Source organism: Artibeus jamaicensis, unplaced genomic scaffold, assembly GCF_021234435.1.
Source record: "Artibeus jamaicensis isolate MK-2021 breed Jamaican fruit bat unplaced genomic scaffold, CSHL_Jam_final contig_233, whole genome shotgun sequence".
Taxonomy (NCBI): Eukaryota; Metazoa; Chordata; class Mammalia; order Chiroptera; family Phyllostomidae; genus Artibeus; species Artibeus jamaicensis.
Window position 1 is genome coordinate 62371505 of NW_026521486.1, and position 16374 is coordinate 62387878.

Consider the following 16374-nt stretch of genomic DNA (forward strand, 5'->3'; position numbering starts at 1 on the left):
CGCCAAGAAGGATATTTATTTCTTTGTTCGGTTGTTTATTTCTTTAGAATGTGTACCCTCCTCAATTCCCAATAGGATTTGTGCTAGATAAATTATTTATATCCCCCAGTAGATTTTAAAAAGCCTGGCTAATGTTGATGTATTGGAGTAGGAAGAGAAAAATGAGGCAAGTAAAAAACACAGAGGTGTGCTTTTCTTTCTTAGTTCGGGTGCTGCAAGTATCATAAATATTCACTTCCAAAAGAGTTCTCAATTCCATGCCTTCCCTCCACCTCTTTCCTGAGACCTCTCCATTCCCTATTCCAGGAATGGAAAGTTAACTGTCACCTTCTTCCCACTTTCAAAAGGACAGTTTAAGATTTTTCAATGAGCACGCAGACTGGGGGCAGAGAAGGCATCAGGAAGTGGCCCCATTTTCCCCAATAGCCAGTGTGCACAGAGAGGGGAGAAAGAAACAAGTACAGATGAGGAGAGAGCAGAAGGCGCTGGAGAGAACCTGTACGCAGCTGGACAGTCTCTGAAGTTCTAGCACTTCCTGGGGTTCCCTGCTCGAGTGCTTGAAACACCTGTGTGTTTCTGGTCAAGGCCTCTTTTCCATCTAAACTAGCTTCAGTACATTTCTGTTGCTTGAAATTGAAAGATCTCTGAAGAACCATTAATCAAGTAAAGGAAACAGAATGGGTTAAACAGGTCCCACACAAGTGTTCACGGGCGTAGCAGGAATAAATTACTTGATTACTTGGATAAAGCATGCAAGTGTTTCTAAGTAAATGCATAAGAAGCTACAGAGGACCCAATGGCTTTCCTATTTATGGAGCTCATTTCATGTATGTTAGTTTTACCTGTTTTAAGAAAACGTTCTCTGTGAAAAGGGAGGGGAGCCCACTGTGTGCTGGTGTATGTATATATGTATCCATGTAAGTATATAACATCTTGCTCAAATACTATGCTTATACAAGTGAGGTCCTGAATCCTAAGGGCTAGGAAACACTGATATGGAGTAGTTACTATAGCAACATTTTGCCTTTATAAATTTTTGATGAAAGGAACTTTGACCAAGATTAACATTGTTAATGACACTGGAGGAGATATTATCACTTGCTGGTAAACAGTAATGGATCACTTTTGACTATATAAGATTTGAAATATTCATAATGATGAACAAATATCAACAAATAAATCTCTTTGATCAATCTGTGTGTTCATTTTAATCTTTATATGCCAAAATGATTTATTTTATATTTGGTATTTTTTCTCTACAATTACTTGGTGGTTAAAGGCACATTTAATTTTTTTTTTTTTTTAAGAAATACCAGTAAAGAGAAAAAAGATCCAATATTTGGAGAAACAATAGGTTTAGAATAAGTAAACAGAACATTTATTTCCTTGGATTCCCATGTGATTATTTTGCGCTTCCCTGGCTTTGGTTTATTTTTGCTAATACTATAATTAAAAACACATTCGGGTAACCAAAGATTTCCTTCCTTCCAGTTGGTCTGCTTTTTCTGCCTGAGGCATTCATTGTTGGCATAGTAAAATAATCATAATTCATCAACCTGGATGCCCTTGTGAGATCTGAAAAAAAATAACGATTCTCAGGTGGATGAATGTAAATGCTCAGCTCCCGTCCACTCAGAGGAAAGCACTGGGGACACCAGTCAGGACAGCAAACAGCGTTCAACAGGATGTCTTTGCAGAACAAAGCTATGGTTTTTCCAACAAAATAACTTCGGAGTTAAAGTACAAATGACAAGTATTCACGATATTGTAGATTGGTATTTTATTATATTTTATTTTATTTTTCAACGTGACATAATTTTTTGTCATTCTATATTTTTTTAAAAAATATTTTATTGCTTATACTATTAAGTTGTCCCATTTCCCCCCCTCATTCCCCTCCACCCTACACACCCCCTCCCACCCACATTCCCCCCCTTTAGTTCATGTCCATGTGTCATAAGTTCATTAGCTTCTACATTTCCCACACTATTCTTGCCCTCCCTGTCTATTTTCTACCTACCATCTATGCTACTTATTCTCTGTAGCTTTTCCCCCCTTCTCCTTCTCCCACTTCCCTGTTACTAACCCTCCATGTGATCTCCATTTCTGTGGTTCTGTTCCTGTTCTAGTTGTTTGCTTAGTTTGCTTTTGTTTTAGGTGTGGTTGTTAATAACTGTGAGTTTGCCGTCTTTTTACTGTTTATATTTTTTATCTTCTTTTTCTTAGATAACATTTCTTTATCTAAGAAACACTGTCTTTAACATTTCATATATTAAGCGCTTGGTGATGATAAACTCTTTTAACTTGACCTTATCTGAGAAAAGCTTTATCTGTCCTTCCATTCTAAATGAAAGCTTTGCTGGATAGAGCAGTCTTGGATGTAGGTCCTTGCCTTTCATGACTTGGAACACTTCTTTCCAGCCCCTTCTTGCCTGTAAGGTCTCTTTTGAGAAATCAGCTGACAGTCTGAGTCCCATCAACTCCTTTGTAGGTGACTGTCCCCTTATTTCTTGCTGCTTCTAGGATTTTCTCCTTCATTTTAATCTTGGGTAATGTAATTATGATGTGCCTTGGTGTGTTCCTCCTTGGGTCCAACTTCTTTGGGACTCTCTGAGCTTCCTGGATTTCCTGGAAGTCTATTTCCTTTGTCAAATTGGGAAAGTTCTCCTTCATTATGTTTTCAAATATGTTTTTAATTTGTTTCTTCACCACTTATGAAGAAGGTCAGATTGTGTTGGCCTTTTCACTGTTGGAACATACTAAGTAAACGCTGCTCAGTGTCCTATGGCGCACAGGATAGCTACCTATTGACACTACCTCCCACAGATAGTGTCAATAGGGCAAGATTCAGAAAGCTAGCTGTTTCATGCTGGAAACTCTAACATCTCTGTGAAGAGGCAGTGGAATATGTTATGGAAAAGAGGGTACAATTCAACAGACCTGGGACCTACTACTCACTTTGCTGTATGACCTTGAGTTCCCCCACCTAAACCCCAGTTCCCTCACTCACAAGTCAATGAAGGTACTGGATTATGAGTCCTTTCGCCATTAATGCTCTGTGATTGTTGTGAGGACATTCTGAGGATGGTGGACAGCCTTCTTTGAAAACCATGGCTGCACCACCATTTGACTGATCCTTATAAGGTCCTTCTACTAGATTCTTGCTTGGCCACAGCTAACAAAAAGGTGAGGGTATCAAATCTAAGTGGATCCAATGAGATTCTTTCTCTTGGAAATTAGAAATCAGACCTGGCTGCTGCTCTCTGGATATTTTACCAAAAATGAAACAGTTATGTACAATGAAAAGTCAGAAAGTTTGCACAGAAACAAATGGAGCAGATGAGCAGAAACAAGCCGCACCAAAAGACCAGGAGTCCCAGAGAAACAGTGGATATGCAATTAGTTCTTCATGCAAATTGAAATTCCTGATGTGAATCCTTCAGGAGTGCCAACTGAACATCATTCACTTATTCATTTATTCATGCATGCACACATGCATTCATCAACTACTGGCAGAGAGCCTCTTGTATTCCACATACTATTTTGAAGTACATTCATGAACAAAAGGCATAACGTCCCTGACATCATACATTTTTCTAATGGAGAAGAGAAGACAATAGACAAATAAATGTACCACATAACAGAGCTTCAGAAGGGTTAAGAACCATAAATCTGGGCAAGGGGATAGAGAGTGATAGATGGTTAGGGAAGGTTTCTCTTAGTAAGCCACATTTGAGCAAATCCCTGAATGAAGTGAGCAAGCCATTCGAACATGTTGGGGAAGCGTTCCCCAGGAAGAGGAAACCCCAAATGTGGACATTCTTTGATGGGGTTGTGTTTGGCATGACAAGAGCAGCTAGTTTTTATCCCCTTCCTCATTCCAAGTCCTGCCCTCCTGAGAGATTTCACTGTGTGGATGGGCTTTCCATCACACTGCTTTTCCAATTCCCAGACCTCTGGTTGAATAAGATTTGCTTCAGCAACTCACTACCCTTGCTCGACCTTCTCTGAAATCCTAAACTCTAATACACTACTTTGACCTCAATATCAACTTTCTCTTGCTATACACATTTTTCTTCTTGAAGACTCCCAGTTATGTAAGCACTCTCTTTCCAGTCTAGACTTCTGCAAACACAGGCAGTGTGTGTAGTAGTTAGAGGGTGGTCTTGGAGCCAGACTGCCTGGGTTAAAATCCCAGCCCCACCTTTAACTACATGGCCTCCTGTTTCTGGGGATGTAAGGATAGTATCCTTCTCCATTGTTGTTATAGGGCTTCGCCATTATAGTCCTGTTATAGGACTACGGGAGCTAATGACACACAATACTTAGACATGGCATAGTGTAAGCTATTGGTAAATATTACCAGGATCATTTTGATGCTATTACCACAATTATTCACCTGTTCTTCCTGCAACAATCTGAACCTCTGTGACTTAAGTTCTCCTTCTGTTCAATCTTTTCTGGAAATCTCAATCTTTGTCTCAAACTAATCATCTACCATCTCTGCTTTTATTCCTCAACAACTGAAGTCTCCTGACAAAACAACAACCATCAAACAAAACCCAACTTGACCATGCAGGTTGGAGTTTCTGAACTCTGCTAGGTTAACCCTACAGCTTGAAAAATCCCTCCACATGAGTCTGGTTGGTTTTCTCCCTGATCTCCCCATTAGCTATGCTAAACCATTGCCATTCTTTTCAACTTCCCAACATGATGACCCTCTCACTCTTGCCTGATAGTCCTTACAAGGAGTTCCCAATCACAGCTAAAAATGTGTTTATATTCTCACATTTTTCTCTTCAAATTCATTGGAAGAGGTCTTCTACTTTCTGTCTTAGACTAGTTTTCTACCCATGTTCTACATAACTTACCCTCTCATCCTTTTGGGGACCCAATTTCACCAAATATCTCTCTTTCCCATTCATTTTAAGCCCAAACATGTTCAAATCTCTCCAAACGTAACAAAGCAACAAAACAAATTAACGCCCCTCTGACCTTTGGATCCCCCTCTATCTGTTGTTCCATTTTCTTTCATCTACAGCTAAATTTTTTGACTCTGCCAAATGTGCCCTGTGACAAGCCCGATTCTTGGCTGACAACCACTGATAAAAAGACAAGGCAATAGAAAATGGACCTCTGAGTATGTAACTAAATGCTGTGAAGCTCTAAAACGAGGAGCCTATAGTGTCTTCCAGTCCCTTCTATCCATTCACTGCATTTTTCCTGCCAAACCCTCTTCCTAACACCAGTTCCTTGGCAGACAGCATGCACAGTGTGTCTGTATTCCACTCTTCCCTCAATCACTACAATCTGACATCTGTCCTCCAGTTCTCTGAAACTACTCTATAATGTTGGTTTTCCTAATTGCCAAACCCAGTAGACACTTCCTGCCTTATATTATTTGAATTCTTTACAGCACCTTTACGCTACTGACCATGACTTTTGCCTTGACACTCTTGTTTTGGCTTCCAAAATGCCACCTTCTTTGGTTCTGCTTCCATTTTTTATAGTAGATTTTCATTGTCTCCTTTGTTAGTATCCTTTCCCTTTAAATCTTACTACTCCTTAGGCAGAATCCTTTCTGTCTGAGACTTTCCCTAGTGGTCTCCTTATTACAATGACTTTAACAATCCCTGATTTGGTGGTCCCTCCTCAGTCCTGCTCTCCAGCCCAGGACTGATCCTGGCTCCAGAAGGTACTACCTGCAGTCTCCTGGGAACTTCCTTTTGCATTTCAGTGGCAACACATATTCAGTATGTCTGTTCTTACCTTTCAGTAGTTCTTGCTCTTGTCAATTGACTATGAGGTCCTGGAAGATATTGATCCTTTTTATTTCCTCTTTTAATGGTCCAAATATAGGACAGAGCCTAGCACTTAGTAACCTGTGTTTGATAGTTGTCTTTTGAATTAAGGAATGAGTGTGCTTGTCCTTTTTTCCTAGCCCCAAATTCCCACTCTTCAAGTCTTCCTCTCAGTTTGACATCAGCATTTACTCAGCTGCAGACGCTTATGCCTCACTTCCATGATCTTCCCTCTTCTCATCTCCCCTAATATCTAATAGATGATCAGGTTCTGTTAGCCATGGTCCAATTTTTGCTATTTGTCACCATTTCTAGCATTAATTACCACCTTGTCCAAGCCACCACTATTCCTCACCTGTCCAACTGCCCCCACCTTCTCACTGGCTTTTCTGCTCCTACTCTCTCTTCTCATTCCAGAGGGCTATCTCTAAAACACTAATCAGGCTATCTTGTTCCCCTCCATTAAATGCTCCTTGACTTCACTGCACTTGGAATAGAATCTAAATTCTTCACCAAGGCCCTTCATTACCGAGCCCTTTTCAACCTCTCCCACACCAACTCTACAACCGAATCTGGCTCTCAGCCTCTACTCCCTTATGTCCCTAGCAGGAACCCTTTCTGCTGTTTCTCAAACGCACCAAGCTCATTATTCTGGCTCCCATCTTTTACTCTGGCTGTTCCCTCCACCTGTAATACTCTCCTCCCAGGTTCTCACGTGGCTGGTGACTTCTCAAGCTTCAAATTTCTGCTCAAATGCCACTCCCTTAGAGAACCATCCTATGAAAATAGCTCTCGCACAGTCATTCCTAACCCCCATTCTGCTTTATTTTCTATTATTGTCTTAATTTATATTTGTTAATTTCAAAATTAACTTTCTGTACAGCTATAATATAATCTTTATTATGACAGGAATTTTTTTTCTCTCCCGGCTACTGTTGCACCTCCACTGTATGGAAAAGACATTGGCCCACAGTAATTACTCAGCAAGTACTTGTAGGAATAATGCACTCTCTGTGTCCAAAGGCATATCTGTACTGACTGGTAAAGGTTATTGGCTCTGTGAGGTACTATTTCACTGTGTGAAGACAACTTTCTTAAATGGGAACTGGCACCAACCTTTAAAAGCTGCACAAATGTTAGCTACCAACGAAGACTCCCATCAGGACCAAACTCAGGCTCCTCTGGCCCTCTGCTTGACTAGGACTTGTCCTTGTCCCACTCCTTAGCCTGCTGACCATTCTAGCAAGTCTTGTACTAACTCAATTTATCAAGTATACCTCCATCCTTGAATTAAATTCCTTATTCCCCCTCTGTTGCTATCAAGCTCCTTTTAGTAATTCCCATCCAATAACTCCCTTAGCCTCACCTTGCCTGCTAGCTATAAATTCCTGGCTGTCTTTGCTGTTTTTGGAGTGGATTCAATCTCTTTTCCCTATTTCAAGGCTCGATCTCTCTTGCAATAGTCTTGAATTAAGTTTTCCTTCTTTTTAACAAGTGTCTGGTATATTTTCTCTTTAGTACCAGAGACCAAATAGTTTCCTACTGGGCTTGTATAAATCCACTTAGTGAATTTTCATTGTTACCATCCAAATTCTTTGCAGTGGGAAGGGTTAAAGAGAGGCTTTTCTCTTCTGTATGACTGAAGAATATGGTTTCTCTAGCATATAGGAGAAAGTCAGGAAGAATAAAGGCCACATGATTTTTTAATCAACTTTATAGTGGCTATTACTTACTTATTTTGTCACATTTATTCTCAACTGTTCTTGTGGTGACATTTTAATGAATAATATGACAACAATGCTCACTTCAAAATGACACCCCAAATCTCCTAAACAGAAGCATGTTAGTATATAAAAAATAGCTCCCTCTCTGTCACATAATCCATATAATTCCCATGCAGTCCTCTCCCGACTCTGCAGCTGCCTTGCGATTATATGATCATACCTGCAACATCAAACTCGATTTCCAGTGTGACCTTGCTCGTGATTGAAGAGTCTCGGAGGAGCTGATTGGCTTCCTCGAAGGTGCTGTCTTCAGTTGGGATTCCATTAATGGCCATCACTCTGTCTCCAATCTGCAGTACCCCACATCTGAATTTAGAGACACATGTTCGAGGTTGTAGATCAGGTAAATAATTATTAGCTGAAATTGCCAAATCTGCTTTGTTTGATCCTTGCAAAATGCCATGACCATTGTGTCTTGTTTATTCAATGATGTGGGAATCACGTTAGGTCAACTGGAATGTGTTACACTCTTGTATCTCACAGCTACACATGTGAGCAAGGGAATCTTGAATCATCACAGCAGAGTAATTAATAATTCATGGCATTGTTCTAATCTGATCTGAACCAATATACAGTAATGATGAATGTACATTCCCCCATGGCAGAGAAATTATTAAAGTTCAAATGAAGAGATTTTTTAATAGATTTTTCCCTTTTAATTAATATGGCCTCGAATCCCCAATGGACAAAAATCTGCTAGATAAAGGCATCCATGCTCATTATTCTTCTCAAAACTGATCAAGAACATAAAATTGTATTGTCAGAACAGAGAGTTCATTCCATCTTGCACTTCCTGCATTGAGCACTGTCCCATAATTCATTAGCTGTCCAAAGTAGCCAGCTCAGAAATGCAGAGCAGGAAAAGGTGCGGTGGAAGGTGTCTCACCTCTCTGCTGGGCTGTCGGCTTCAATATAGGATATCAGAGGTGGAGAGGAGAGCGTCTCGGTGGCAAACACGCTGCCCTGCAGTTGGATCCCAAACCCTGTCACAGGGTCTGCTGTCAGCACAACCTCTGTGGTTTCTGTGTGGACCACCTGCCCAGCCAAGCCCACGGTGCTGGAGGCTAAAGACACTAGAGGAACAAACACAGGAAAGAATGACTTCAGGTTGACGCATGCACCAGAAACACCAGCATTTCTGAAACAGATCAAGTCTCTGAAAAACAGCTCACTGGCAGGTTATGTTTTGACCTTTGAGCAAATAGTGTAGCCAGAGCTGAACAAGATGCATGAATCTCCCAGTACTGGTCACATTTCGGTCACAATGCCAGTGTAGCCTCCTCCCCTTACACACCTCCATGTTAGGGACAGTTGTGGGAACTGTAGGAAGAGGACAGCCCCAGGGTTAGGGCCAAGGTACCTGGGTTCTGCTCCTGGCTCTGCCTCTGAGCAACCAGTGGTAGATGAGTCATTTCTCTTCCCTATCTAGAAAAAGGGGGGTTAGGCTAACTGGTCTAATGCCTTTTTCCACTCTAGCCATCTGTGTCTAAGCTTTAAGCTTTTTGCAAATAGTCTGTCCTCCAGCTTTGAAGACATTGTCTAAGTCTGACTCCCAGAGTGACGGGGAAGTGCTGGTCATCGACCCTAACCGAGCATTAGGCTGGCACGATGGAGTGGTTTAAACACGACATTCCTCTTACTCTCAAATTTGGTCTCTTCAGTCCTTGTTTCTTTTCACTGGGTTTCCAACCTACTTTGTAATCTCCCATTTCATTTGTTCCTCTGACAAGCTTCTAAGCCCCCAGGCACACATTCTGTCTCGTTCCCATCCCCAGCCCCCATCATGAGCATGGCTCCACTCCTGAATGCCTTCCTCTCAGTGCAGCCCACTGGGATCTCTGCCTCCTCTGTTCTCTGTGAGCAAGAGCTCTGTCTGCAGGGCTCTCTGCTGGACTGTCACTTCCCCCAGAAAAGGCCTTCTGGCCCTTTAACTGAAACATGATGACACCATGTACCTCAAAACACTCTCCACCCAGAAGGTACATGGGGCAGAGAGAGAAGGGTTTCCAATACTCCTTGCTTTCCACGTGCAGTGCTTTTTTAAAAATCTCAAACCACTCCTATTTATAGCTCCATATTCTGTAGTCGTTTCTGCTCTGTCACGTCTTCAAAACCATTTTTCTACGTTTACAAAGTCACCCCTTCCCCATTTCTTCACTTTCTTCAGTACTTGGCTCTTCATCTCTCTCCTCTGATCTATAGCTTTTCCTTGTCCCAAGCAGCTTTGACACCATGGTCATATCTTCTAATGGGCTGGATTTATGGTTCTCCAGCTCTCCCAATGCTGGCAGGTCCACCCTATGCCAGCTCTCTCCCACCAGAGATTTGTGCTGCACCCCATCTCCCTACAAAACGGGTAGAGCTCCAAGATCTCAATATCTGAATTCTCTTGTTGATCACATAATCTTATTAGCCATCTCTCCCAGGCCCTATGATCTAGTTTTCTGCTCTTTATTACTTCCAGTCCCATTTCCTTTCAACTGTCTCCAAGTATAGTGGTTTGCAAACAGTATTTTTAGCAAGTTTTCCCCTTTTCAAATGAAAGCATATAAGAGATGCCTTTATTGTCCAGATACAAAACAGAGCTAGTGCCCTTGTAGGAATGAGGACCCCTGGGCTTCCTTTTCCCTCATGAGGGAATCTGGAGAATGCAGCTTGAAGGCTGTACAGTCTTTCATCATTGCCTTTTACAGTATCATTTCCCTCCCTACTCCAGCTGGACCCCTAGTGGCCACTTCAATGATGCATCTGCTAGTATCAGAGATTCTGAAACCTCACGTGATTTTTCTATTCTCTGTCCCCTATGGTAGTGCCCAGGTAACTCCACCGCTGTTACTAAGTTGCTTAAGGGTGTGTCACTTGACAGATTCTCATTACCATAGGAGGCCCAGGAATCTCTCACTTTGTGATGTTTTGGCACCTTATTAGATTCCTTACAGGATGTGGCAAACATTTCTACCCTCCCCAGGATCAAACTTGACTCTACTTCATTTCCTACGAGACTAAAAAGATACAGCCATTTGACAGGAGTTCTGTAAACAACATTGTTTCCACCTTAATTTCTCTGTATCAGTGATTTTCACCCTTTTTCATTTCATGGCACACATAAAACAATTACTACAATTCTGTGGCATACCAAAAAGTGTACTAGGATTATTATTTTTTGCTCATCTGACAAAAATAGGTATAATTTTGATTCATTCACACCAGGTAGCTATGGTTGTGCTGGCTGCTGTTATTTTTTTATTTGACAATCTAAGGGAAAACAGGCCAGTGTCCCTGACTCTAGCCAGGTAATACATAGTTTAAAAGTTCTTGTGGGGCAGCAGACGCCACAGCAGTGCCACCGCATGCCATTTGAGAAATGCTGCTCTGTATCATCATCTGTCCTTTCTCCTTCATTTCCCTGCTTCAGGAGGATGCATCGTTCTCTCCATTTCCAGGCTAACGCTTAAGTACTTCTGACACTATTCCTTTCCACTCCTGTGATTCTGTGCCATAAAATCTTTCTTGCTACCTTTTCCAACTTTCCTACTCACCACGCTCACTTTCGACTTCTCTCTCCAATTTGTACGGATGCTAAATGGCTTCAAGTTTGGCTTCTGCCTTCACCCTTTCCTGAAACGACTCTCGCGGATGGCTTCCTAATTGCTGAAATCGATGGCCCCGTCTGCCCCAGCCACTCTGCAGCAGCTGGCTTCGGGAACTGTCATTTTCTTTCTGAAATTGCCCTCTTGTTTTCGATGAAGACTGGTTCTTTGTTCCTTTTTAGAATTTTTTTTTTGAATTTTACACATTTAAGGTTCTTTGTTTTTTATGAAATCATTTTTATTGTTATCCTATGATGGTTATCCCAATTTTCCCCCTTTGCCCTCCTCTGCCATCCACACCCCCACCAGGGTCTTTCCTTTTCTCTCTTTTTTTTTTTTATTGTTGTTCAGGAATAGTGCCACAGCGTGGGTGGAACTGGAGAGCATTGTGCTAAGGGAAATACACCAGGCGGTGAGGCACGAGTACCATAGGATCTCACCTGTAAGCGGAACCCACCCATTCTTTTGGCTTTCTCTGCACTCCAAACACAGCATTGTCTGTGGTTCTGTCCTAAGCCTTTTTAACTCACATTCTTTCCCTTATTTACTTCCAATAAAACGTGACCTCTGCCTGTGTCTTCTCACACTTACCTCTCCAGTAATGAACTTCCTGACTGGATGGATGTCAACCACAATGAGGTCACGTGGATTCCTCAAACTCAACATTTTCAGAATGAAGTTAATCACCTTCTCTTTTTCATGGCCACTAATACATTTATAGTCCTTCAGGCTTGAAATCTGAGTAGCCTTTGACCCACAACTCCCCATTGTTTTCAAACTGAATCAGTTTTGTTTAAGTCTCCTTTTCCCTTCTTACTGTCAATGCCTTAATCCAGGCTTTCGTTCCTTTTTACTTCAATTACTCTAATATACATGTTTCTGGGTTCTCTCATGCCCAATGCTGTCTGCATATTATTGCCAGATTAACCTTCTCTTCATAACAAGGCCCCAGTGCATCTACTTCTCTGCAGGAGCGCCTCAGCAGTGCTCACGTAGAAGACGAGGATTTCAGCAAGTACCCCTGCCTCTCGGCTTAGGCCAACAGCCCACAAATTGCTGCCGAAGTGGCGTTTCTATAAAGGCCACCCCCCAGTTTAGAATCTTTCAGTGTTTCCCTTTTTCTATAGAACAACATATTCAAATTAGAATAGAGCACACAGAACGCTTCCGAGTTCCTTTTTTCCTGCCCATCTTGCCTCATATTCTTCTAAGCTCCTTTCATGTGCCATTTGTCTTCAGCCCTGTGTTCGTACCTCTGTGTCATTATATCCATACTGTGCCCCTGCCCCTGGAGCCCCTACCCTGTATTTTCAATGTCCCTTTCCTAGCCTTATCCAGGCAGAATTAGGTATTTACTTTTCTACATTTCCAGATGCTAATACATTGTCCTGTTTTAGCATTTATCAGGTTTATACTTCCCTGCCTATCTCTCAACTTGACCTTCAGTTCTTTAAAGATTTGGGACCAGATCTTTTCATCTCTGAAGCCCAGTGCCTCTAACATTCAGTGAATGCTAAATAAATAAATAAACAAATAAGGATCACTTTTTGTGACATTTGCATTTTCCACTTTGGAACCAACATGTCATGTAGATTCTGCTGAGAAATTATAGGTCATTCTTTTGGGACCCAAACTTCTCTATGATGTAGATCATTCCAGCACTGCAGCTGATGTGGCAGAGGATGATGAGGCGGATCATTCCAGAAGGAATAAGGAAAACTACTTCTAAAGAAGCACCATCACTGTTCTGTCTCAGCAGGACTAACGTTAATGAGATTAACACAGCCTGCGGTGGGGAGTGAAAGTAGCCTCCAACCCTAAGCTTTTCCAGGTGGTAGCCCACAGTTTCCAATGCTAAATAAATAAGGAATGATTCACATTTTGTGATAGCTGCATTTTCCATCGGACTACCATATATTTTAATTGAATTTATTGGGGTGACATTGGCTAATACAATTATATAGGGTTCAGGGGTACAATTCTATACTACATCATCTGCATAATGTATTGTGTGTTCACCACCGCACATCAAATCTCCTACCGGTCACCATTTACCCGCCCTTTACCCTCTTCCAGCTCCTCCCACCCCTTTCCCCCTGGTAATTGCCACACTGCTGTGTGTCTCTATGAGTTTTGTGGGGATTTTTACTTAATCCCTTCACCTTTTTCACTAAGCCCCCCAGCCTCCCTCCTTTCTGACAGCTGTCAGTCTCTTCTCTGTATCTGTGAGACTGTTTCTGTTTGGTTTGTCAGTGTGTTTTATTCATTAGACTATCTCATTTTCCAGGGTGCCTTTGTTGATGTCAACTGTACTTTTATTTCCATCCAGATCACTCATTGTTGGTTTTTTTTTTTTAATGGTGGCACAAAATCAATAGAAGACACCATTTCCTGTCAGTAAACAGCTGGAAAGTTGCATTTTTTCCAGTCAGTACTCATAGGAAGCAGGAATGTAATATATATTAGAGCATCATCTAATTGGCAGATTACTTCCACTTCTAGGTGAAGCTTCTTTTTTTTTTTAGACTTCATCAGAGATACTTTCTGTAGGTTCACATTAATATTTTTAAGATCTCAATTTGGTATAGATTTTTAGACTACTTAATTGAAGTTAAAAACTGTTTTTGAACTTTTAATTCAACTGATTACCACCTCCAATGAGAAAGAATAAAAAAGAAATGGTTGATTTAATAATAATGAGGGACATTAGGGTAGATGTAATGAGTACCTTTTCAAAGGAGAGACTTGCTATATTTTTTCAAATAGAGAAGATAAAAAATTTCATTCTGTAGAAGGTTTGATCCAGAAATAATACTAATTCATTGTGAGTATCATTACATTTATAAGCACTAGCTAGAGGCAAGCTGAGGTGATAGAAATCATTAGGAACTTTAATTTAGAATTAAAATGTATTAAACATTGGTTTTATAATCATATGAGGATATAATTTATTTAATACATATAGGATTATATTAAATCTAGGAATTTACAATTAACTCTGAAAGCCCTCTGATGCATTGGAATCCATTCTTTGAAACAGTAAAATTTCATTTGAAATTGTGTATATTGATTATTCGTAGGCATTAAAGTCTTAAAAATTACTATCAGATATGAAAAAGATAAATTGTAGATTTAAAGATGATGAGCCAGAGGGAAAAACAATCAATATTACTTGGAAGAGAAAAAGATGAGTTTGATCATCCTGTTTCATTAATGTGGTCAAACCAGCAGAAGAAAATAAAGGTGGCCTATGAATGATTATGCTATAACTTAAAGTTTCGTATGATGAGTTCTCTCTGCAGTAGCAAATGCTGTTACAAGGCAGTAGCTCTGGCCTGAGAAGCGCCCACTTCTGCTTGCAGGTGAAGACGGAAATAACCGCACTGCCGACATGCCGGGTCCCAGTACTGCTAACGGGGCTGTGCCAAGGCTATGGCCAGTCACATGTGCCCTGTCCTGCCCAGTCCACTTTTGGAGGGTTCTGTTCACAACCCTTCATGTTTGTGGCAAATGACCCCATGTTTTGGTCAATTCTTGTCTTTCCTAGTGTAAGGAAGAGAGAAAAACCAAAGACAGCTTTTTAACTCCTAAAGTTTAAAAATCAGCCAACTGTCTCTTTAATTTAGAAGCCTGTGAGGTTTACTGTCAGCTACAAAAAGCATTTTAAAAGTACAGAGAGCAAAGGACCTCAAAGATTTGTTAATAACACAGTGTTTGCCATGATTTGACCCTGTGATTTAAACAGCTCACCTAGGTGTTCCACATTTAGGATGACCTGCTGAGGACACAACACACTGCGTATCCTGTGATCCAGTTACGGAGCGTGGGGGCTGGTGTGGGGGGAGGTCTTAGGCTATCAGCTGCCAGCCTGGGAGCATGGTCACTTATAAAAGCTTACCGTTAGCTGCCTTTGCCTTCCATTCTCTTTTCAAGGGTCGGTGAAAGGGATAAAAGTGGTTGGGTTTTTTCATTCTCTTCCTTTCAGCTCTTTGCCATGCTGCCCTCGTAGTAAGTGATGGTGACAAAAGAAGCAAAGACCATTCTGGGCTTTGTGTTCTCACTTGTACTCTTTGCTGCAACTCAGGCTGACCAGGAACAGGCAGAGTCTCTACATGGGCCCCGTGTAAAGGGGCGGGAGGCAGAAAGCCAGGGAACTAGCCAGGGCTGCCTCTCTGACATGCCACTGTCACAAGTGGGGGATGGGGCTTCTGGAAGGAGCCTTGGCCTCCACAATAGAGAAAGGGGCAGCCCCGGTTGCAGGGGAAAGGTCAGCACCCCTCCAGCAGAGGTGACGAGAGGGTACCCTCTGTGACACGGCTCTGCAACCCTCCCAAGCTTTGTGACACTCCTCAAAGCCTAGTGCTGGGCTGACTCATCACTGTCCCTGTGAGGCAGACACAGAACTTTCCTGTTTTAATCCTTGGAACATGTTGTCACAAATTTCCTGTACTTCCTCCTCTGGTTGATGGTACAGAAAGTTTTAATATGTATGTGAGAGACTATAATTTTCTGGCCACGTCCTTCCTTTGTACTAGAAACAGATGTGACAGTTCTTTTTGTTTTCTAGGTTCTGGCCCCAACTCATCACCAATAGAGCAAAGGGACTTTTTATCCTTTTTGTGACTTTGCTATCATTCACCATTTGTACAAATAGTATGGCTGCTATAGAAAGAAGCATGTGAATGAGAAAGGGGGTGGTCAAAGGTGGCATAGAACAAAGGATTAAATTAAGCAGTGGAAAAAACAATGGTACAGTGACAGTGGAAATAAAACTTTTATTATCAGTTATTTGGAATAACCTTTACATCTGAAGTGATCATTCCAAGCTTAAGAAAAAAAAAAGAATAGAACTTAATCCTCATTTTTGTGTGTGTGATTTTAGAACACTATCTTCTTTCTTTTTTTTTTTAGGTGTTTTTGAGGCTGGAATAAAAATTTATAGCCTTTGCACCTTATGATTTGATTAGAATATAAAACACATGCTCACCTGAGCCACGTTTATCAACACGCTGGTAGGTATCGTACGTGCTGCTATAGTGGCTAATGTCTACAGCAAACACAAACAGCTAGAAATTTCTTCAACCAGTTTTGTGTTTATATATCGACTATGGGAGAATAATGTGCTGATTCAAGAGAATTTATGAGTGGGCTACGGACATCAGAGACAGTGTGGCCTCAGCTTTGTTTTCTGCTACAGAA

At 41.3% G+C, this 16374-nt stretch overlaps 1 protein-coding gene across 7 annotated transcripts in view; it reads right to left on the reverse strand.

Annotated features, from left to right (window-relative positions):
• GRIP1 (glutamate receptor interacting protein 1) overlaps positions 1 to 16374 on the reverse strand; it is a 661834-nt gene that overhangs the window by 74856 nt on the left and 570604 nt on the right. For all 7 annotated transcript variants that reach the window (XM_037136010.2, XM_037136013.2, XM_037136011.2 and 4 more), the window contains 2 exons: positions 8472 to 8658; positions 7746 to 7891 (listed from right to left, as the gene is read on the reverse strand). In XM_037136010.2, coding sequence (XP_036991905.2) covers positions 7746 to 7891; positions 8472 to 8658 — 333 coding nt within the window. The remainder of the gene's footprint in view (positions 1 to 7745; positions 7892 to 8471; positions 8659 to 16374) is intronic.